Source organism: Pelodiscus sinensis, chromosome 14 (assembly GCF_049634645.1).
Source record: "Pelodiscus sinensis isolate JC-2024 chromosome 14, ASM4963464v1, whole genome shotgun sequence".
NCBI lineage: Eukaryota > Metazoa > Chordata > Testudines > Trionychidae > Pelodiscus > Pelodiscus sinensis.
The window spans coordinates 19,388,430-19,411,966 of NC_134724.1; the positions used below are offsets into that span (position 1 = coordinate 19,388,430).

At 48.2% G+C, this 23,537-nt stretch overlaps 1 protein-coding gene across 11 annotated transcripts in view; it reads right to left on the reverse strand.

Annotated features, from left to right (window-relative positions):
- Positions 1–22,479, reverse strand: part of ADAMTSL3 (ADAMTS like 3) — a 372,565-nt gene extending 350,086 nt beyond the window's left edge. For 3 of the 11 annotated variants that reach the window (XR_012895741.1, XR_012895743.1, XM_075897128.1), the window contains exons 1-2: positions 22,035–22,239; positions 19,679–19,769 (exon numbers count right to left, since the gene is read on the reverse strand). Coding sequence is in view for 9 of the 11 variants with exons in the window: in XM_075897128.1 (XP_075753243.1) it covers positions 19,679–19,769; positions 22,035–22,168 (225 nt within the window). In the remaining 2 variants the exon portion in view is untranslated. Of the gene's footprint in view, positions 1–19,678; positions 19,770–20,647; positions 20,839–21,367; positions 21,714–21,843; positions 21,998–22,034; positions 22,240–22,306 lie in introns of those variants that run through there. The other 8 variants (XM_014581638.3, XM_075897129.1, XM_075897127.1 and 5 more) reach the window with 7 other exon arrangements.
- Between the last annotated feature and the right edge of the window lie 1,058 nt (positions 22,480–23,537).

Sequence of the window (23,537 nt, forward strand, 5' to 3'; positions counted from 1 at the left end):
CTGAGATAGGCCTATGCGGTGGGTAGAGATTGGAAATACCCTTAAAGAACTTCTTCATAAGTGGATGAGAGAAGACGGAGAAACCCTCTATTGGAGCGTGGAAGGCCGAAATTGCGGCCACATGTACTCTTAGGGAAGCGACTGCTAAGCCTTGCGAATGTAAATGGAGTATATAGTCTAGGATGCATTGGATATGTGCCTTGAGAGGGTCGATGGTTTGTGATTGGCACCAAGCAAAGAAGCGATGCCTCTTGTAGAGGTAAGATCGCTGAGTGCTGTGACGCCTGCTTTGTACCAGTACATCCTTGACTGCTTGGGAGCAGGTTAGCTCTATGCCTTGAAGCCAGTTAGGAGCCAAGCTGTCAGATGCAAATGGTCGATGTTCAGATGGAGGAGATTGCCGTGTTGCTGCAAGATCAAGTTGCTCAGCTGTGGAAGCCGTTGAGGTCTGGATAGCGACATCTGCATGAGTTGCGTCAGCCATGTCCGGCAAGGCCAGAAAGGAGCCACCAAGATTACTGTCGCTGCGTCGGATAGTATTTTCCCTATTACTCGGGGTATCAGTGGAATTGGGGGAAAGGCGTATAGGAGATGGTATGTTCCCCAATTGAGCAGGAAGGCATCCCCCATCGATTGGCTGCCTATGCCCACTCTTGAGCAGTAAGAGCGACATTTCTTGTTGCTGCGAGTGGCAAAGAGGTCGATTTCTGGGTAGCCCCATAACTGAAACAGATTGCGGGCTACGGAGCGGAGGAGTTCCCATTTGTGTTGGAATTGGAAGGATCTGCTGAGTTCATCTGCAATTGTATGGGCCTTGCCAGGGAGATAGGAGGCTGTGAGTGTGACACTGTGGCGAATCGCCCAGTTCCAAAGGCGCACTGATTCTGCGCACAAAGTCCTGGACCTGGCTCCGCCCTGTCGATTGATGTAGTATACAGTGCATATGTTGTCCGTAAGGACCTGTAGTGTGGTTCCCTGTATCTGGTGGACGAAGTGGCGACAAGCGTTGAAAAATGCCCTGAGTTCAAGGAAGTTTATGAGGAGCAGGGATTCATGGTGGGACCATAAGCCTTAGACCCGATAGTGCAGCATATGTGCCCCCCAGCCTATGAGGGACGCATCCGTGGTAAACTGGATTGGCGGGGGTTAATCCCGGAAAGGGACACCAGCAAGAGTATTGGCCGGGTGGAGCCACCATGTGAGTGAGTCCTTGACACAGGCACTGACAGGCGTGAGACTGTTGATATTGGTAATGCCGGGTCTGTAGGTCGTGAGAAGCCAATGTTGCAGGCACCGCATGCGAAGGCAAACGTGGGCTATGACATATGTAGTAGAGGCCATGTGGCCTAACAGTTTCAAGCAGGTAAGGTATGAGACTGTCAGGGCAGTAAGCAGGATGCTCGATAGGTCTCGGATGGCGTAGGCTCTGTCTATAGGTAGATACGCCATAGCGGTTGTCGAATCTAGTTTGGCTCCAATGAAAACAATGGACTGGGCGGGGACCAGAGAAGATTTTGGTAGACTGATAATTAGCCCAAGGAGGTAGAGTGGAGAAGGGAATGGTGAGACCAGAGGTTACAATCTCCCTGACCCAACGGTCCGTGGTGATGGCGAACCAACGGAGGCAATAAGGGTTCAGACGGCGGTGGAAAAGCTTGGTTACTCGTGGTGGGGACTCCAATAGGGGGATGGTACTCAGACACTCGACAAGTCCGTCAAACTTGCTGCCGAGGTTGTTGTTGATTCTGATTCTTGTTAGGCTGTTGGCGGCGACGTTGGGGGCGCTGCCTTTGTCTGTGTTGGTCGTAGGGCCTAAAGCGTTGGTTAGAATAAGAAGAAGAAGGAGGAGGCCTTTGTCTGTTATACGGCCAAGCTCTCCTACGCCTGAACGGCGGAGTGTACATCCCGAGGGTTCTTAATGTGGCTCGGGAGTCTTTTCCGGAATGGAACACTTGATCCGTGTTCTGGGCAAACAGGGAGGCTCGATCGAATGGAAGGTCTTCCACCTTGGGCTGTAGATCTTTTGGTACAGAAGCCAGGTGGAGCCAAGAGGCACGTCGCATGACAATCGATGTCGCCGTAATGCGGGAAGCCGAGTCAGCAATATCCAGAGATATCTGGAGTGCATTACGGGCTGCTGTATAACCCTCCTGCACGATGGATTTCAGTACATCCCTTTTGGAGTGTGGTAGAAGTTGTATCAACGGCACCAACTTCAAGTAATTATCGAAGTCGTGGTTGGCCAGTTGGGCGGAGTAGTTTGCCATTCTTAGTGTGGCTGTTGCCGACGAATATACCTTCCTGCCGAGCAGGTCCAGATGCTTAGCTTCCTTGTCCGCAGCAGAATTTCTCACTTGCGCGGACCTTGCCTTCTGCTGGGCTGCGTCGACGACGATGGAATTAGGGACGGGGTGAGTAAAAAGAAATTCTGCGTCTTTGGCATCAATAAAGTATTTCCTGTCTGTGCATTTATTGGTAGGGGGCACAGATGCCGGGGTTTGCCAGATGTCATTAGCTACCTCAAGAATAGTGGCATCGAACGGGAGAGCTAGTTTCGATTTGTTGGCTTGTTGTAAGTTTCTGAGGAGGGCATGTTGCTTTTGTGGCGCCTCGGAGGTACGTAAGTTTTGTGAATATGCTACCCGTTTGAAAAGCTCATGGAATTGTTTGTAATCATCCGTGAGAGAGGGTTTGTCATTAAACACCGCGTCGTCCGGGGAAGAGGAAGAGGCATCTGTCGGAGAGGCCGTGGGCTGTTGCTCTGCTACAGGTGACTGAGTGATATCGTCATGTGGGGCAGAGGCTGTTGACGCATCCCCGGTAGGCGTTGGTGGGCGTTGAGCCGGCGGGATAGAGTCCTGAGTAATTGGCCGTGGTGAAAGTAATTACTGCCGGTCTGGGGACGAGGGTGAGCGTCGTGTGATTTAACGTGAACGATCAGAATGTGGCGAGGTGTACATACAATGGCGAGAGCCACAGTGTGAATATTGCGGAGAGTAAGAAGCGATGCTCCTGCGGTGATAGTATCAGGAGCGAGGAGGAGATCGCGGGGATCGTGAGCGGTATGAGTAGTGATACGGCGATCTCGAGTAGTATGAACGGTGATAACGGGGCGGTGTAATAGATCGCCTCGGGGATCTGTAGTAACGGTGTGTAGGGGAATAACCGTAATGGTGATCCCGCCGTCTTTGACGAGGTGAGAGCGATGGTTCAGGGGAAAACGTCGCCCTATCGGGACTGGGGGAAGGCGTACTAGGATGGTGAGTCTTCCTTTGAGCCTTAGTCGGTACCCCCGTGGATGGGGGAGGCCTGGGGACTGGGCTACCCAGAATGGAGACGACTGAGGCAAAGTCAGAGACTTCCTCCGGGAGGCATGGCGACCGAGGTGGAGAAGATGGGGATGGTGGTACCGTCTCATCCCCAGAGCCATTGGGTTGCGGGCCCGTAGGGGCCGGCTCCGAAGCAACGGACGGAGCCGGTTCAGCCACGCATTTCTCTGTCGGTGCGGGCAGGTGCAGGCGTGCCCTGTATGTGCACTGAAGCTGTATCCCCAGGTCTTGAATGGGGGCGGGATGACCCAGGCGCCGAGTGTTTTCTCGGTGCCGTCTCCAGTGTCTGTGCTGGTTGCGGCTTAGTCTTCGGTGCCTGCTTAGGCTTCGGTGCCGGGTTGACTCTCGGTGCCGGGTCGACCGCCGGTGCCAGATTAGCCTGAGAGCATTCATGAGGCAACGGTGCCGAGTGTCTCGGTGCCAAGGACCGCACCGTATCTGGCTGAGGTGCCGCTCGGAGACTCGGTGCCGTAGATGATGGTGCCGATTCCGGGCGACCTGCCGGGACCGAGAGCACTGAGAGTGCGGGGCTCGGCGCTGATGTACTACGGGCTTTCGGTAACTTGTCCACTCCGTGTGGGAGGGTGGCCCGACGAGCCTCGTGCCTCTCCTGCACTTAGACTCCTGGACAGAGCGGAGCTTCTTCCGTCCTTGGACTTATGCGCGCCCGGAGCTTCCCCTACTTCTACGGACGGGGGCTGGAGAGCCTTATTGAAGAGTAGCATCTTCAGGCGCATTTCTCTGTCACGCCTAGTGCGTGCGGTCAGCTTAGCACAGTGACCACATTTCTGGGGGATGTGGCCCTCTCCCAGGCAGTAAATACAGCGGGAGTGGCCATCGGAGACCGGCATGGCTTCACCGCACGAAGTGCATTTCTTAAACCCAGGAGAGCCGGGCATGTTTAGTGCAGCGGTCTCCAGGGGAAAGCAAACTTGAGGAGCTCGTGGAAGCGGCCCTCAGAGGTTATAACGGGAAGAGAAGAAAAGGGTTTTTTTTAAACTATTAACTACTAACTAACTAACTAAGATAATAACTGACTAACGCTACGTAGGAAGGGGCAAACTGGGAAAGAATAAAGGAATAACAATACGAATTCTCCTCAGGATAGGAGCGTGTTCCAAATCCGTCTGCGGCCGTGGACGGTTAGGAGGAACTGGCGAGTCGGACCGCGCGACACAGAAAAGGCGCGAACGCCGCGGGACACTGCGCATGCGCGGTCCTCCGGAGGGGGCTACTGCTGCCGAAAACTTTCCGGTTTGCGGCACCGGGATGAGCCCGACACCTGTAGTGGAGCACCCACGGGGACATCACTCGAAGAAGAAGCTGGATAAATTCATGGTGGTTAGGTCCATAAAAGGCTATTAGCCAGGGGATAAAATGGTGTCCTTGGCCTCTGTTTGTCAGAGGCTGGAGAGGGATGGCAGGAGACAAATTGCTTGATCATTGTCTTCGGTCCACCCTCTCTGGGGCACCTGGTGTTGGCCACTGTCGGTAGACAGGATACTGGGCTAGATGGACCTTTGGTCTGACCCAATAAGGCCGTTCTTATGGTTAACCGATTGAAGAGGGTGTGAGAGAGGGAGGGCCACTCCAATCCAGCTAGTCTGGAGTGCCCTTGCTTCCCCTCCCCTGCCGCAGGCAGGGGCTGCTCCAGACATCCAGAGCAGCCCCTGCCTGCGACACACCCAGGCCCATTGTAGACATCCTTGGCAGGCTCCGCGGGGCTGGAGCAGCCCCCTGCCTGTGGTGGATGGGGAGCTGCTCCAAAAGTTAACAGGAACTGGTAAGCATCACCCATTAAGAGTAATGCATATTAGTTAACATGTTAACCTTTCACATCCTTGATGTCTACACTCGAAAAGCTAGAGTGGCACAACTGCAATGCTGCAGGTGCACTGTTAAAGTGGAGTCACTAACTACAAAGATGGAAGGGGTTCTTTTAGTATTGTAATAAATCCAACTTCCTGAGAGGTGGTGGCTAGTTTGATGGAAGAATTCTTCCATAAACGTAGCAATGTCTATATTAGTGCTTTTTCGCCCTCCTGAGAAACATAACTTAGGTCAACCTAAGGCTTTGTATACACTAGCAATTTTGTCAGTAAAACTCAGAAAAAAAAATCCATGCCCCTGACTGACTTAAACACCACTGACAATAGTGCTGGTATGGACATTACTATGTCAGCAGGAGACACTCTGCTACCGGTGCTTATGGGGGTGGTTTAGTTATGCCAGTGGGAGAGACACTGCATGCCCTTTTGTATCACTGGGACCCCGGGCAGTTGCCCCTCCTCCCCCCAAGTCTGCAGGCCTGCTTATGAAACCAACACTCTTAAAGGGGCCCAGTTAAGAACCTACTCCTGCTCTCATTGAGGTTAATGGGAGTTTTGCAATTGACTGTAGAATGTTGCCAACTCTTGTGATTTTATTACAACCTTCATGATAGCTGGTGTTTTTTAAGCCGCAGAACTTACAAGCAACTGACTACTTAAGAATTTCAGTTTTCATTATTTAAAAAATAAAATAAGATTTTAGGCCACATTTTTGCATAGAAAAGCTTGAAAGTGGCTCAGAGATCAGAAGGCAATTTTTAAAATTAAAATAAAACTTTTTTAAAACAAGACATTTAAGCTTATCTCATTACTTTAGGGGACATAACTCATGATTTTGGAAGCTGAGGTTGGCAACACTACTTTAATATGAGCAGAATCATGGCCTTGGATTTTCTGTGGGACATGAGCAGGAATGGAATTTGAAGTGCTTTGCAAAACTGCAGCTTCAATACGGTTTCCTTACATGTACTGATTTGGTAAGGAAGATGAAATATCCATTTGCACAGAATATAGGCTGAATGAGTAATTATCTGTGATTAACCCTTCACATTAGGGATGTGAACGAGTAGTCGATTACCCGATAAGCAGAAGATTATTGGGTAGCACTATCGACTGTTCAGTCATCCTCCATTCCACCACCACTGCTCTGTGCTCTTAAAGGGACAGAGAGGCTCACAAAGATGCTAGCTCAATCTCTGGTCCCCCTGCTGGGTCTCAGGACAAATCCCCCCTCTGCTGCCACTCTGCATTCTGAAAGGGACAGACTGAGCAGCTAGTCCCGGGTCTCTCTCAGCACAAGCCCTCCTCCCCACTTGCCACTCTGTATTTTTAAAGGTACAGAGCAGCAGCAGCCAGTCCCGTGGGTCTCAGCACAAGCTCCTATGCCCCCCAGCTGCTAAGCTGCATTTTTAAAAGGACAGAGCAGCGACAACTTAAGCAGCTGCTTCTGCTCTGTCCTTTTAAAATTGCCAAGTGTCAACAGGAGGTGGGGGGTGCTTGTGCTGAGAAAGACGCGTGGAACCAGCTGCCACTGCTCTGTCCTTTTCAAAATGCAGAGTGGCAGTGAGGGGGAGGGGTTCTCCTGAGACCCGGCGGGGGACCAGAGATTGATCTAGCCTCTTTGCATGTTAGCTCCTCTCTGTCCCTTGAAGAATGCAGAGCGGAGGGGAGGGGTTGTGCGGAGACCCAGAAGTGAGCATTGTAACTGCCTTCCCCTAACACAGCGTTTCCCAAACTATGGGCCGCGGCCCGATACCGGGCCGCAGGAAAAAAGTACTGGGCCTCAGCGTGGTTGCCGGGGTGTTCCAGGCTACTGGAGTGCCCGTATGACGCCGGATCCCCCAAGCCCTTGGCCGGCCTGGGCGGAGTCTGCGGCTGGATCTTCCAGCTCCCAGCAGATGTGTATCTGGGGAGGTCGGGGGGGGAGGGGAGGGAAGAGGAGGGGAGACCCAGCTATCAGAAGCAGCACTGGAAGTGAGAATCGGGGTGGGCCAGGGAGATTGGGGGAGGGACAGCCGGCGGAAGTAGAGCTGGGCAGGGGGCTGACCAGCAGAGATTGGGAGGAGGAGTAGGGGAGAAGAGGCCACTGAAAGCAGGGCTTGCCTGGGACATCGGGACTGTCCGTGAGAGATTGTGGGGCTGGCGGAAGCAGGGCGGCTGGGGGGTACGAGGTTGGGGGCAGGGAGCTGGCCTGGGAGGATGGAGGCAGAGGGGAGAAGCAGCCGCCGGAAGCAGGGCTGGATGCGGGCAGCGGGACTGGCCAAGGAAGATTGGGAGGAGAAGCGGGGGAGAACTGGCTGTCTGGGAGGGGATTGGGGGAAATGGGGCTGGCTGGAGGCACAGCAGGGGGAGCGAATCGGCCAGCGGGGAGCGGGAATGACTCGGCCATATGCGGATCTCGGGGCGCTGTCCTCCTTCCCCCCCGCAAAACACAAGTGAATCCAGCCTGGGGATTCTACTGTGCCCCCCACACACCTCCTTGAGTAGTTGCAAACTGTCTGGCTGGTAGACACACTCATGCAGTCTGAGCACATTTACCAGCCCGGCAGTTCGAAACTACAAATTGATACACTAGTAATAATAAAACTTACCTAAGGAGAAAATACCAGACATGTTATATGTCTGGTATTTTCTCAGTTTGTTTTTTATGTGTTTATATTTTTGGGCTGCAAAAAACAGAACGGAAAAGAAAGGGTTCCAACTAAAGTAAAAAGTTTGGGAAACACTGGTCTAACCAGCTTTCTGTCTGTCTTACACTCCATTTATCCAATCCATATTCCTTAACTTGCTGGCAAGAATATTGTCGGTGACCATCTCAAAAGCTTTGCTAAAGCTGGCACTGGGGGTTTTGGGAGGACCAGAAACAACTTATTTGAATATTCATCATTTGATTAATGAATATGCAAATATGCAAATGAATGTTACCGGTCCTCCGAAAGTTCATGACTAGATTTACTGGTCCCCATGTCAAAAAGTTTGGGAACCCCTGCCGTAATTAGTCAAATAGTCAATGGAAATTCCATCGACTTCTCGACTAGCAAATTAATCGCTACTTAACATCCCTACTTCATGTCTCCTCAACCAGGGGAAAAATATTAAACCAGACCTATTCTTATGTTTGTAAGCTTTGACAAGATGAATTAGATAATGTTATTCATTTACAAAAAAGTATTCTTACTGAGGTTCCTAGGTTTTGATATACTGGTAGCTGAGCTACTATTCTGGTTGTCAGGAAGGCAGTGTGTAACTAGCTGGATGATCTTTGTGCAATTCTTTGTGTGACCACATCATAAAACTACCAACAAAATCAGGACTAACTAGCGTTGTTGAAAGTCTCAAACTCCAAGGTCAAAATGGTGATGCAGATGGAATTACCTTTTCCCCATTTAGGTAGTGTCTCTCGGGCAGTTTAAAATTCCTTTGTGGGACAGTATGAATAAGCTTTACTGGCTTGGGCTGTGCCATAATGTATGTGACGTCGCTCACAATCACTTCAATAAAAGTAAAAAACAGGACTGTGTAGCACTTTAAAGACTAACAAGATGCTTTAATAGGTGATGAGCTTTCGTAGGCCAGACCCACTTCCTCAGATCAAATAGTGGAAGAAAATTGTCACAACCATATATACCAAAGGATACAATTTAAAAAAATGAACACATATGAAAAGGACCAAATTTCAGAATAGAAGGAGGGGGGGGAAAGGGAGGGGAGGTAAATGTCTGTGAGCTAATGATATTAGAGGTGATAATTGGGGAAGCTATCTTTGTAATGAGTAAGATAATTAGCGTCTTTATTCAAATGTGCGTGTAAAGTGTCGAATTTAAGCATGAATGACAGTTCAGAGGATTCTCTTTGAAGCAGGATGCAGGTAATCAAGTTGTTGAGACAATGTCCTTTCTGGTTGAAATGGCAAGGAACTGTTTTTTCTTTGTGATCCTGTCTAATATCTGTTTTGTGGGCATTGATCCTTTGGTGAAGTGTCTGAGACATTTGCCCAATGTACATAGCAGACGGACACTTATCAGACAGGATGTACATATCAGATAGGATCACATGAACTGTCATTCATGCTTAAATTCGACACTTTACACGCAAATTTGAATAAAGACGCTAATTATCTTACTCATTACAAAGATAGCTTCCCCAATTATCACTTCTAATATCATTAGCTCACAGACATTTACCTCTCCCTCTTCCCCCCCTCCTCCTGTTCTGAAATTTGATTTGTCCTTTTCATATGTGTTCATTTTTTTAATTGTATCTTTTGGTATATATGGTTGTGATAATTTTCTTCCACTATTTGATCTGAGGAAGTGGGTCTGGCCCACAAAAGCTCATCATCTAATAAACCATCTTGTTAGTCTTTAAAGTGCTACACGGTCCTGTTTTTTGTTTCAGCTGCACCAGACTAACACGGCTACATTTCTACCACTATTCCAATAAAAATATTCACTCAAAAAATGGAAAAATAAAATCATGGAATCATACAAATAGAAGACTTGAAGGACATTGAGAAGTTATGAAATTCAGACCCTTGCAATGAGGCTGGGCCAAGTAAATCTAAACCTTACCCAATCACCATCTAGACCAGTGGTCACCAATCAGTAGATCAGGATCTACTGGTAGATCCTGGAGCTTCTGACAGGTGATCCTGACTGGTTTGGCCAGGAGCCTATAAATGCTGGCACTTCAGTTGCCCTTCCCCCCCACTGCCATTCTTCTTTTGTGTTGGAGCTGACCTTTGGGAGCCTTCTGCTTGCTGTACATGGTGGAAGGGGCAGAGGAGGGGGCACTGATGTGAAGGTATACCCCCTCCCACTGTATCTCATCTCCACAGGGGGGATATTAACAGGGTTTGGGATAGAGAGAGCTTGTTGGCAGCTGCTTCTATGTCTGAGTGTGTTCAGCATATTTAAAGAGGCAATGCAAATCTCTGTTAGTCTCACACAGTGTGTCTGTCACTTACACAAACATGCTGTCTTTCATTCTCATCTCCTGACCCAACACATATTTGTGGTGCTGTTGTCGTTACTCTTTTTACTTCTTTCAAAGTGTGTTATTTTAGGTTTTTCACTGGTTTGTGCATTTCATAATTTTTATTTCTATCTTTATGCTTAAATTTAATTCTCTGAGTAGTAAGTTCTAAAAATGCTAACTTGCCATGGTTGGAGTAATTATCCCCATGGTAATTTAAAAAATATATCTAGGTTTCTATTTGCTGGTAGTGATGCACATTACCTCGATATTGGTGCACATAACAAAATTCATTCCATTTTTTTCCAAACACCATGCAGAACACTCGCCAGGATTCTCCTGGCACTGGGCTTGATTGCCTGGAAGCTCTTGCAGATAAATTGGGATATTGGCCACTGACAGTCTGCAGTGGAGCTAAGGCAGACTCCTCCCTGCCCTAGCCCTTTGCCACTCCTAGAAGTGGGTAAATATAAAAAGTGATCTTGTGCTTTAAAAGACTGGAGACTACAGATATAGACCAACCTGCTTCTGAAAACTTTCACTGTTGGGGACTCCACAAGCTCCCTTAGAAGCCTATTCCAGAGCTTAAGTGCCTTTATAGTTAGAAAGCTTTTCCTAATAATGGACGTAAATCTCCCTTGCTGCAAATTAAATCCATTACTTCCTGCCCTACTTTCTGTTAACATGGAGGACAAGTGATCACCTCCTTTATACTAGCCCTTAACACAATTCTTTTAACAAGACTTAACCAATCCAATTTTTTAAATCTTTCCCTACAGGTCACATTTTCTAACTCTTTGATCGTTGTTGTTGTTCTCGCGATTCTCTCCAATTTGTGCACATTTTTCCTAAATAAGGGAGCCCACAATCGGACACGGTACTCCAGCCTCATCAGTGACTTCCCATTTCTTGCATACAACACTCATAAATTCACCTCAGAACTGCACTAGCCTTTTTCACTTCTGTAACACACTGTTGACTCATTCAATTTGTGATCCTCTGTAACCTCCAAATCCTCCTCAGCAGTATTACAAAATGAACCAGTTATTCCCCATTTTGCAGTTGTGCATTTGATTTTTCTTTCTGCAAGTGAAATACTTCAGTCATATTTATTTAATTGCATGTTGTAGATTTCAAACTAGTTCTCCAATTTATTATTTTGAATTCTAATCCAGTCCTCAAAACTGCTTACACCTCCTTAAGCTTGAACATTTTGTAAGTTCTGAGCTCCACTCCATTATCCAAATCACTAATGAAAATACTAATACCAGTCCCCAGAATGACCCTGAGGGACTCTACTAGATACGTCCTCCCAATTTAACAGCAAACCCTTGATAACTCTTCCTAAAATATTAAAGGAATTCACTTCATTGGTACTGGTGACAACCCAGTCCCTCAGTCATCTTCCAATATTGATTTTAGTCTATTTTTGACTAGAGTAAATTTTAAAACAATGAGCTCTCATCCTCACAGACTCAAATTCATATAAAAATATCTGGCAATCTGGTTCTTTTGGATTGTAAAATTGAGGGCAGCAGCAGTTCAAATTCTATGACTATTCTATGAGCAATCACTAATAGTCATAAATTCACTAAAGGAATTTACCTAAGATTCTTGGTAAGGCTGTCACTGAATAACAAGTTTGTCAGTGACAACAGATATTTAAAGACAAAGTATATTATGCAGTCTCTTAAGTGCTGCTTGACTGAGGGAAGGGGAACGGTAAGGGTTTATCTTCAAGACATACATGATGAAATCCTGTACACAATGAGGTCTACGGCAAACTCCTGTTGACTTTAGTGGGGCCAGAATTTTACCCACAGTGCCTAAACCTGCATGGAAACTGTGTATTTTTGGCTCAGGATTTGCAAATCTCATCATGACATTTTTTCATTAAAAATCTTGAGTGGTTAAGTATCCTGACTCTCATATGGTATGTGGATCATAATCTAGTTTCTGAACATTAATATACAATAAACTCAGTTACTGTAAAACAGTATTCCAAAAATTTTCCATGAAGATGATCTCCCAGTTCACTATGTCATATAATGGACATCAGATTTTTGGACTTGCAACATCAACCTAACTTTAAAGACATTCAATATGTTGGTAGTTTTTGGCAGAATCAATTTGAGCAAAATGATGTTTTCAACATGTATACCTTTTGAGTCCAGAATATTACAGATTAGAAAAAAAGAACAGAATACATGTAAGGATTGCAGAAACATAAGTTAAAGCAAAGGCTAACACTAGTTCCAATTATATGTGGCCTATGAAATTCACTTTTCCAAAGAAAGCCTGGTTTAATATGCCAGTAATGTCTAGAAAGATGCATTTGTTGCTACCCTATCCTCAGATATCAGCAATTCCATTTCTCAGAAAATAAAGTTATTAGATTCAGACAAGACCATCCCAAGGGAGGTCTGGGGGACACAGCCCCGTTCCCACCCCCTGCCCTTCCAGGGGCAGATGACCGTTTTGCGAGGCCCAGGCAGCATAATTCCGCGGGGCTCCCCCTTTGCCACGGCGCATGCGCAGTGGCGCCACGGCGCATGCGCGGGGCTTTTTGAAGCGCAGGGCCCGGGGCGGCCGCCCCGTTCGCCCTGCCCTATATCCGCCCCTGTGCCCTTCCCTGCTCCCACTCCACATTTCCTCAAGTCCTGCCCCTGCTCTGTTCCTGCCTCACCCTGAGCAACATGTCCCAGGACATTACGGAGGGCCTGGCACAGTGGCAGCAGAGTTCACCTTCCCTCCCGTCCCCTCACAGGCAGTAGGAGACAGAGTGGCATGGCAACCTACTCCCTCCCACTGCACTGCCCTTCCAGACCACTACACTTCACTTTGCCAGAGCACCAGGAACCGGAGCACTTTGGGGCAGGGCACTCTGCTTCCTGTTAGGGTTTTGAACCAGATAGTCCAGTATTTGAGCTTTCTGTTCGGGAAACAAAATGAGAAAATATAAATGTCTGGTATTTTCTAAATAAGATGTAATGTAGATTGTGATGTAATGTCAAGTGTGTCCAGTATTTTAGTTGAAACCATCTGGCAAGCCTACTTCCTGTCGCTGCTGAGAAGACGCACAACAATGGGCCACTCCAGCACCCACTGCCTGCATAGTGAGCACAAGGACAGGGGTGAGGCAACCCCTGCTGCTGCCTCACTAGGCCCTTATAACCAGGGCCGGATTAAGGGGGAGGGGCTAGCTGGGCAGCTGCCCAGAGCACCAACCTATGGGGGGGCGCCTGATTGAAGTGGTAAGGGGCGCCACATCAGGCGCCCCCACAGGTTGCCGCCTGGGGGCAGGGCCACGCATGCGCCATGCGCCCGGGTCTGCGCGCCTGGGGGCGCAGCGCCCCGTACACGTCAATCAGGTGCCGCGCATCCGGGGCCGGGCCGCGCATCCGCCGTGCACCCGCCGCGCACCCGCCGCCCGGGGCGCAAGAATGGCTCGGGCCGGCCCTGCTTACAACTATAATTCCTCAGGTCTCTACTGTCCATAGACATGTTGGAGCAGGCCACTGTGTGGTCCCCAAAAGCAGAGCTCTGGATTCAACTCTCAGAAGCATCTTAAACTGTAATTTTATCTGTGCTTTGAAAGTAACACAGAATAACTGAACGTATAGTATAAAATTTGGGTTTGAAATTATTGATGGATATGTTGTCCATTTGAATTTGCTAGTGATCACTAGTAACCATGGATAGTCCACTAAGAATAGAAAAATCACATATTTCATGAAAAGTCTAACTGTGTACCTAAAAAAATGGAACCATGTGAAGTTAATCAGGAGATCAATTCCATGATGAAAGGGAGACGCTCTCTCCATTATCATCATGCAGAATCAGGCCTCCTTAAGAAATAAACATAAAAACAACTAAAAAGCATTCAAGTACTTCTCTCTGGCTATTATGTATACTAATTTTCAAACTATTTATATTCTCAGCATCCATATCTGCAACACATCCTTTGGACCACTGCCATCTAGCAACACAAGGGAGCATATCATTTTTGTGCTCAGATACATATAGGGGAGTATTTAAAACCAAGTCAATGGCAAGTGTGAGCCCACAGAAAAATGTAGTGAATGGCCACAAATTGAAGTGCTGATTCTGGGTGAGTTGGAATACTGAAGTCACTGTACATACAGACTCATCATCCTCAATCTTTGAAAATATTAACACTTTAATGACACTTCTGCTATCTTTTTCATTTTAAATGGCTGAAGAAAACTGCACAGATCTGCTTCTACTTTGATTTACATCAGTTTCATACCGCAAAAGCGGCGAGGAGCCCTGTGGCACCTTATAGACTAACCGAAGCGTTGGAGCATAAGCTTTCATGGGCAAAGACCCACTTAGTCAGATGCATGTCGTACTGGTTTAGTTTCACTGAATTCATTAGAGTCACCTGTGACTTAAGAAGCCAGCTCTATGTATTGTTGTTTTTGTTGTTCTTTTGTTTGTTGGTTGGTTGGTTGGTTGGTTGGTTGGTTGGTTGGTTGGTTGGTTTTTTTGGGGGGAGGAGGGTCTAGACTCAAGTTTATGAATGATCAATTGATTAATTCTGTTGTCCCAAAAGGTCAAATATGTGCTATAACCCTTGATCACAACATGGATTTCTTCAAGAGGAAGCCCACACTAAAGTTTTCATTAGCCAAATATTTACTGGATTATCCAGCGTAGGTGGAGTCATTGCCAATAATACTGTCTGCCATTAATCTGCACATGACAAACTAGCCTTGCTGAAACTTGAGAGAGAAACTGAAAACCTGTGGAATGCAATTCCAGAGTTAGAATATATCTAGACATGTATGCAGTGCTCATCACCATGGCATCCAAGAATCAGAATGAGCTCCTATAACTCAAGTTAATTGTATTTTTTCCTTAATAGCTACCTTCTTCTGACAACTCATGCTGCAGTTTTCTTTGCATCATATTCATGCCACCTTTCCATAAGATTCTTTTAACCTGGGCATTATCTGATTCAGTACCTGCTTCAACTAGGATAAAATGAATCAATTACAGACAAGTAATCCAGTCCCAGCATGCAATTGTTTCAAATTGCTGAGCTCCAGACATAAGCATTTTAGCAGCCAAAAACACCACAACTGTAAGTTATGGTTCAATATGAGGCTAGAATGGCTGTGTGTAGCCCATAGAGTATGGCCCTACGCAACCAATTAAATAATGAATAATTATTCCAAACCAGAAATGTTATATTTAATAATAGCTACCATTTAGGAATTTAAAGGGCTTCCTGCAAGGCTAAGATAAGCATTCATGCCTTATAATCATATATTAGAATATAAAAAAGGATGGTCAAGACCAAAATTTGACCTGGTTTTAAATGTTCATGAAGCTACTTACAATGGACTACTGATTACTTCAGTGTGTTGTTTAAAAAGAAAAAAGAGAAAAACAAGTGAAGCAAAGCCAAAACCATTTGTGGGGATGAGGGAACCATGCCAATATGGCTTTGATTCTACAGTGAATTTAAAAAAAAAAGAAAAAACATAAAACTTAGGTTTTGTCCATGATCACAAGATTCATATCCAGAAATGTAGATAACACAGCCCTCCTTACTATGGACATTGATGCAGAAACTGTCTGTTCTGATACTTTGGTGACTAAGACCCTGCAATGGATGGTGCAGCAACACATATGGCCCGGGCGGCTCTTGATGACCAGGCTCTTGAGGCAGATGGACACTAGCAGTACTCACGGGCTTATGTTCGGGGGGGGTAGAACATTCAGGTCAGAAGACAGACATAAGGCTTGCTCTATTATCAAGGATAATTTAAACTCGATGTCTCAATAGAGGGGACAGTTGAGATCTACATTTAGATTTTTCACTTGTTAGGGAAATCAGTGTCTCCCAAACAGCCGAATTACCATGGACGCCTCTCACTGATCAGGATAGCTTCCTGTAAGGAAAGACATCTCTTAAAGCTCTAGGATCCTGACATATCTCAGATCAAACTCCAGAACAATCTCTTTGAGGGGGTCATAAAAAAAGGGGAAATGTCTCAAGAACTTGATCAATACTATATATCCTAAAAGTAAGTTGTGAAGAGAACAATCATGCTCTATTCTCCTTTTTAGGCAAAAGGCAGTTGATGAAGAACTGAGGGCAGTTTGCCCATATGTATCCTCATTTCTGTGAGCAAGGATGTGTACCATGCATGCACCAGTCAACAGGCACTACAGTAAAACATTTCTGATCAAAAGCCCACATGCACTTGAAATAAGTCTGAAGCAGAACACCAAGAGGGACACTCCTCAAAGAAGAATCTCATTTTATAATACCATTAATAAATGTATCAAGCTCTGGGCTTCTCTACACTAGGGATGTGAACAACTAGTCAACTATCCAATAAGCAAATGCTTATCAGATAGGACATGCTAGTCGACTAGTCGCTTCCCCCACCTTGCTGCTTCTACCAGAAAGAGACAGAAGGGGGGGAGGAGGGGATGCTTCAAAGCGGCAGCACCACATGGAGCCCAGGGCCAGACCCCAGGCTCCATGCAGCACTGTCACTTTGTACTGCCACGTGGAGCCCAGACCCAGGTAGGAGTCCCCAGCTGCCCAGGCTGCATGCTGCATTTAAAAGCGGCAGCACCACATGGAGCCCAGGGTCTGCCACTTTGAAATGTCACGTGTAGCCCGGAGCCAGCTGGAAGTCCCCAGCTTGCCCCGAGCTGCACGCAATGTTACAAAGTGGCAGCGCTGCATGGAGCCTGATGCCGGGCTCCCCACGGCATTTCAAAGCGGCAGCACCGCATGGAGCCCAAGGTCCGCTGGGGACTCAGAGTCCCCAGCGGACCCTGGCTCCATGTGGTGCTGCCGCTTTGAAACGCCACGAAGAGCTCAGGGCCAGTGGGGGACTGTTGGAGTCCCCCGCTGGCCCCATGCTCCCTACAGCGCTTTCACCTTTGAAGTGTAGCAACAGTCCTGGGGCTGTTGCTACACCTCAAAGGCACGGGTGCCCTTATCGACTAATTCAATAGTCAATGCAAATTGCATCGACTATTCGATTAATCAATTAATTGAAATTTTACATCCCTCCTCTACACTGTAGCAGCACAACTATGGTGTTGCATCTGTGCTACTGTAGCAAATATTTGTACTGTGATGCTTCAGAAACAAGCTTGGCTGATGGAGGAATTCCTCTTATCAATCTAGCAATGTCTATACAGGCAGTCCCCGGGTTACGTACAAGAGAGGGACTGTAGGTTTGTTCTTAAGTTGAATCTGTATGTAAGTCGGAACTGGCGTCCAGATTCAGCCGCTGCTGAAACTGACCGCCAGTTCTGACTTACATACAGAATCAACTTAAGAACCCCAAGTGTCCCCAAGTCAGCAACTCTGCCTCGGGCTTCCTGTAGTCAGCGCTGGTCAGTTTCAGCAGCAGCTAAATCAGGACGCCTGGGGCAGAGCAGCTGGGGTGCTGCTGGGTTGCTCCAGTAGCGCCGCTCCTCGGCACTACTGGACCAACCCAGCAGCACCCCATCTGCTCTGCCCCAGGCGTCCTGATTCAGCCACTGCTGAAAATGACCAGCAGCGGCTGAATCAGGACCAGAGCAGCTGGGGTGCTGCTGGGTTGGACCAGTAGCGCCCAGAGCGGCGCTGCGGGACCAACCGGCAGCACCCCAGCTGCTCTGCCACAGGCGTCCGGAGAAAAGCCTAGTCTGCTGGGGGGGGCGTACTAGCTGCGCCCCCCCCCACACACCGCAGCAGACCAGGAAGACACGGGCGGCGGAACGAGATGCACCGCAGTCCCGCCGCCTGGGTCCTCCGCGGCTTTGCTACCCATCTCCCTGGTCTGCTGGAGACCAGCAGACCAGGGAGACGGGGAGCAAAGCCTCTGAGGACACCGGCAGCGGGACAGCCGCGGGGCGTCTGGGCTGTCCCGCTGCCGGCTTCCCCCGCAGCTTTGCAAAGCCTCTGAGGACACCGGCAGCGGGACAGCCGCGGGGCGTCTGGGCTGTCCCGCTGCCGGCTTCCCCCGCGGCTTTGCAAAGCCTCGGGGAAGCCGGCAGCGGAGCAGCCCAAGCACGCCTGAGGTGCCCCGCTGCCCGAGCCCCCCCGCGGCTTTGCAAAGCCGCGGGGAAGCCGGCAGCGGAGCAGTCCACGTTTGCCTGGGGTGCCTCGCTGCCCGAGCCCCTCCCCCCCGCAGCTTTGCAAAGCCTCGGGGAAGCCGGCAGCAGAGCAGCCCAGGCGCGCCTGGGGTGCCACGCTACCCGAGCCCCCCCGCGGCTTTGCAAAGCCGCGGGAGGTGGGGGGGGCGGGGGCGGGAGGGGGGCTCAGGCAGCCCAGGCGTCCCTGGGCTCCCGAGCCCCTCCGCGGCTTTGCTCTGCGTCTTCCTGGTCTGCAGAGCAGGGAGACGCAGAGAAAGCCCCAGAGTACACAGGCGGCAGGACCGCGAGGTCCCACAGTCCGTGTACTCTGGGGCATCCCCGTTCGTAACTGCGGATCCGACGTATGTCGGATCCACGTAAGTCGGGGACTGCCTGTATTGAGGCTTAGTTTTACTTAACTTCATCTCCTAAGAAGTGATTTTTTCACATCCCTGAATGACCTACCTAAAACAAGTGAAATTCTGAATGTAGACCAGGCCTTATTAATTTTATTATTAACTAGGCTATCTGTCCCACTACTCCTATTGAATTAGATTGCATACTCTTCAAGAGCTGTGTTTGTAAACAGCACAATGGAGTTCTTATCAGTGACTATAGGCCTTCAGTACAACCACAATACAAATAAATAAATAACAACAGCAATGTTATCTGTGGTTGTGTAATTCAAGATCATTGTTTCACCAGGTATTTATTTTGAAAGTTTCATCACTGTATTATCTTCAAAGACTGGTAAAAATATTGTTTCTGCAAAATTGTCAAACTTACTTTGCTTTCTTCTTCTAAAATTTCTTGATTTGTAGGGATGTAAAACTTCAAAGAGCACTTCAGATTTACTGCACTATGGGAAATATTAGTGCAGAGAATGACATACTGTGATGACATCTATGCTGCATGGAAGCACTCCATAAGTTTTAAAACTACTCATGTATTGGAACTGATTAGACTTATGTGTCAGGCAAGGGATCAGTCGGCAGCCAAGGCTTTTCTCCATGGATCCTGAATGCACTAATGACCTGATCCAAAGCTTATTCTGAAGTTAATAGAAAGACTTCCACTGACTTCTATGGTTTTGGCTCTCTTCATGTACTTATATGGCCCTCGTCACCATAGTAACTGAGCACTCTCTGTTCCTAAGTCTCCTGGGGGCAAGAGGCCGCTGCCTCAACTTGAAGCAGACCAAGCCATTTGATAAGAGCATGAAACCCAAGTTGTAAAGACAGGTAGAATGCTACTGGCTGCATCAATTCCTTTGATTCTAGCTTCAACAATGGAAATTCTTGTTCTTGGCACCACTGGCTGGGGAACACAGGTGCCTCAACAATTTTCTGTTTAAAATAATAAATGGAAGTGCCTGAAATGTTCAGTGAACCAATGTATGGTAATTAATACCGCAACATGATCATCACCTACCTGTAGATGGGTACAGATGGCAAATACAAGCCAAGTAATCTCCCAGGAGAGCCCTCTGGCTTTGGGGCTGGCCATCATCCTGTCCCTGGCTCTGCCAAGAGAGAAGGTTTCAGTTATAATTAAACAAATTCAAATACCTCCTGCCAGAGTCTCAATGACTAAAACAAATTGGGCAAGGACAGGGAATCAGGCTTTGGAAGAGATGCAACTTAAACACCCGAGGTTTGTGCTGGCCAGCAAAGCAGACTTACAGCTTACACCACAGGCACAGCCTGCAGAGTGAGGTAGTTCCAAAACGGGAAATAAATTCCTTTGGGGAAATTGGCCACAGAGGGTGAGTTAGATTCTGTCCTGCCTGTAAGTTAATTTATCAAATCAGCAACCACTCCCATCCCAATTCTCAGAGAAGAAGATTTATGATGAGTTTTTTCTTCAGCATCCTCACCCACTCAGAGCTGGGAGTCTAGTCCCTGGACTTTGCCATTCATTTACTCCCCTTCCAAACCTGCTAGCTCCACACAAGTTATAAGCAAGTGATCAAGAGAAGAAAAATAAACCCATCAATTTATTAGAGATCATCTCCAAGCTAAAAGGCCATTTTTACTGAAAACTTTCATTTAAGCCCATCAAAGGAATCGTGTAATAAACCCACTATATTTTACTGACCTTAAATGGAAATCTGTCTTTTTGCCTGCTACTTAAAGCTGGAGTGGGATATATAATCATGACCAAAGAGATCTCATCAGAAAGGTTATATTGCAGGCTTTCCCGCTACCACCCTCCTGCTTCCAGAGACATTGTGCAAAGCCCAAAATGATCTAAACGCCAATCTAGTCTTTAAACAAAACGAACAACCTCCCTCCCTTCTCCTTTTTAAATAGGCCAAATATCCCAAAAGAAAACTACCTATCCAAGCAGCCAGTTCTTATTGCACTGCTCAACCAAGCAACCCTAATTTAGATTCCTTACGGAAATCAGGCTGTTTACTTCCTTGCCGTTCAGATGGGCTGCCGTATGCTTTTGTCATTCAAAAGTTTTAATCAACCTCAACATTTCAAGAATGAAGGTTTTTCCCTGCCCTTCTCCTGCAGTTATTGCTCCTGCCTGCGACTGACCCAACTGAGCCGCGCTGTGCATTTGACACGCTTTGGTCTATACCGCTGCCCAGGAGGGTTTTATTTTAAACAAGTGAGCTGCCGGGGTAGCAAAGGGAGCCCCGTGATGCACAAGCGAACGGCGGGGCGGGGGCCTGCGGACACGGAACAGGACCTGCCTCTTCGGGTGGATCGCTTTGTCCAGCCTGGGGAACGAGTTACGGGGGCTAATGGAACCCGCAAATGCTGGATTTGCCAGCTCTCAACGCGGCCGAGGGCTGGGTCCGGGCGCGCGGGGAAGGGTCCCGCTCTCAGCCCTCACTTGGCTCCCCTGAAGCTGGAGCCACCCCCGACCCCTTCAGCGCCCCCCAGATTTCAGCGGCCCCTGGACGGCAGCTTCCCTCTGTGCCGCGGAGCCCCGTAGTAGCCAGGGGCGCGCAGGTGACTCGTGGTAGCACCCGGGAGGTGCACCGCCCCCCTGCGCCCCTGTCAAAACTTTCATGACTAACTGACGTGGTCCCTCCCCCGCAGGGGCGCTTCCCGCCAAGGTAGCGGGCGGCGGCGGCCGCCGCTCTGCTCCCCGGAGCGTCCTCACCTCAGAAGCCGACGCGACCTCCCCCCACCTTCTGCGGGGTCCCTCGGCTGCTCGGGCGGCGTGTGCAGGGGCGGGCGGCGCAGGCGCTGCTTCCCACCGCCTGGCCAGGGGGCGCCTCGCCTGTCAGCGCCCGCGGGTTACAGCATCCCGCATTAAAAGCGCCTGCCCCTCCCTCGCGCCAGGCCCCAGCCCACCGCAGCCCGTTAGCCAAGGGCTGCTGGAAACGGGCCGCCCCTCTCCCGGGAGCGCGCGCGCGCGCCTCCACCTGCCGCACGGGGGTAGCCCGCTTAGCTCCCAGCGGCTGCCTAGAGAGCGCGGGTGCCAACCGCCCCCTACTCGGTGCCACTGGCCTGCAAGCCCCGCTCCCAACTACCTGCAGCCGTGGCACCGCTGCGTGGGGACCCGGTATCCAGCCCCCCCTCAGGACCCACCGCATCTGGTTCCCCCACCCCATCCATCCTACAGCCCCTCCGTACCAATGCACGGGGCGGCCGCCTCCCAGCTTCCTGCAGCAACGCAAAAGATCCCGCCTCGGCGCCCCCACTTGCAACCCCCGGGCCAAGGCTGACGGAGCCCCGCGCTACAGGAGTTCTCAGCTTGCGCAGGTAGTTGCACACTAGTCCTGCTCCGGAAGCCTCTCCTCCAGTCCTCACATGCCGACACTCACCCGCTGCCTAGCCCACGTGCGAAGGGATCTGCAGTAGCAGGCAGTTCTTCCCCAGGGTAATTTAGGCAGCAAATTGTCGCTAATCGACTCCCGAACCACAAGAGTCCTGATAACTTCTCAATACAGCTGCACATTTCTTTACACACCAAAGACGATTTTAGTCACGCTGTCTTTTAAGATGCTTTCACGAGTGTGCCCCAAACAGCACTTTGGTAACTTTTTATCCCTCTACTAGAAAATGATGAACTGGAACACTGTAAAAATGCTTTTACCTTTGCCCTGTTGCTTTTCTCTCCCGGGCCAAAGAAGTCTTCCAGTTACATAGCATTAGTATTCAACAGAGAGCAAAGCGGTCTATTGTTTTATCCGTGCCACTGAAGTTAAAACATTCACCAGTGAACTAAACAACCGAGGAAGGGTTTGTTCAAGAGTTTGTTCCGTTGCATTGGAAACTTTTTGTTTAGAGTCGTCAAAAGCAAGTTAAATATGTTCACTGTCATGGTTAGGACCGGAGCGCCCTCTAGTGAAACAACTAGTTTGAGAAGAGAACCAAAGAAGTTGCGAAGTTAGGAAGGTGAATTGAAGGTGCCGTGTTGAGGGAGCTCCTCAAATCCAACTATAACATATTTTATAGTAAGAGTTCTGTTGAACTTTACTCACTTTGTACAAATAGTTTTGTGGGATCCCGGCTTATTTGTGTTTCAGTCATTCCCTTATTAAAGGTGCTTAGTTTGCAAGTAAAGAGAAGGCTTCTCTAACTCTGAGCTCTGCAAACTCAGGTCTATTGAGAAAAGCTGTGTCCGTTCCTCTTCATGAATTACCATCAGTAATAGGCTTGTATTATACCAGGAATTATAACTAAAATGAAGAGGTTGGTCTTTCCCGGCCCTAGACAGGGAACAGTTATAAATATCCAACATTATTGTCCTTAAATTATTATTTTCAGTTAGCCCTTTTTCCCTCCGTGAAGTTGCACAGGTGTAGCAAGAATAAACTTTGAAGTCAATCAGGTTGGGGGGGGGGGGCACCATTGAAATTTAGTTATCAGTTCCATTGAGTCAGGAGCCAGGAAAATATATACCAATAGTTCACTGTCCCAGAGCTCTGCTATTTTTGAATGGCTAACAATAAAAGTGTATTTTCACTAAAGTAAGCAAATCTGACTCTAAATGCAGATAGGTCACCATCTCCTGTATAAGAAGGTGCCCTTGTTACATAATCATTTTTAGAGCAGAACTACATGTTTAAAATGTGTAGCACTTTAGAGATCCCAAAATCTCTCTGTTCCCAAAATAAAAGTTGCAGAGTAGGAAAAAACACTTTGCTATGCTATCCTACAGTAAATAACTGAATACACAATTCTGTTTCTAAATAGGCTAATTTTGGCAGAGTATAGCAGTATGAAGATATGGTGGTGCCCATTTGTTCTTATTTTGGTGAAGAGTATTGAAATTAGTGAAGAAACACATAAGGTTTGGAGATATGGTTCTAATGAATATTTTA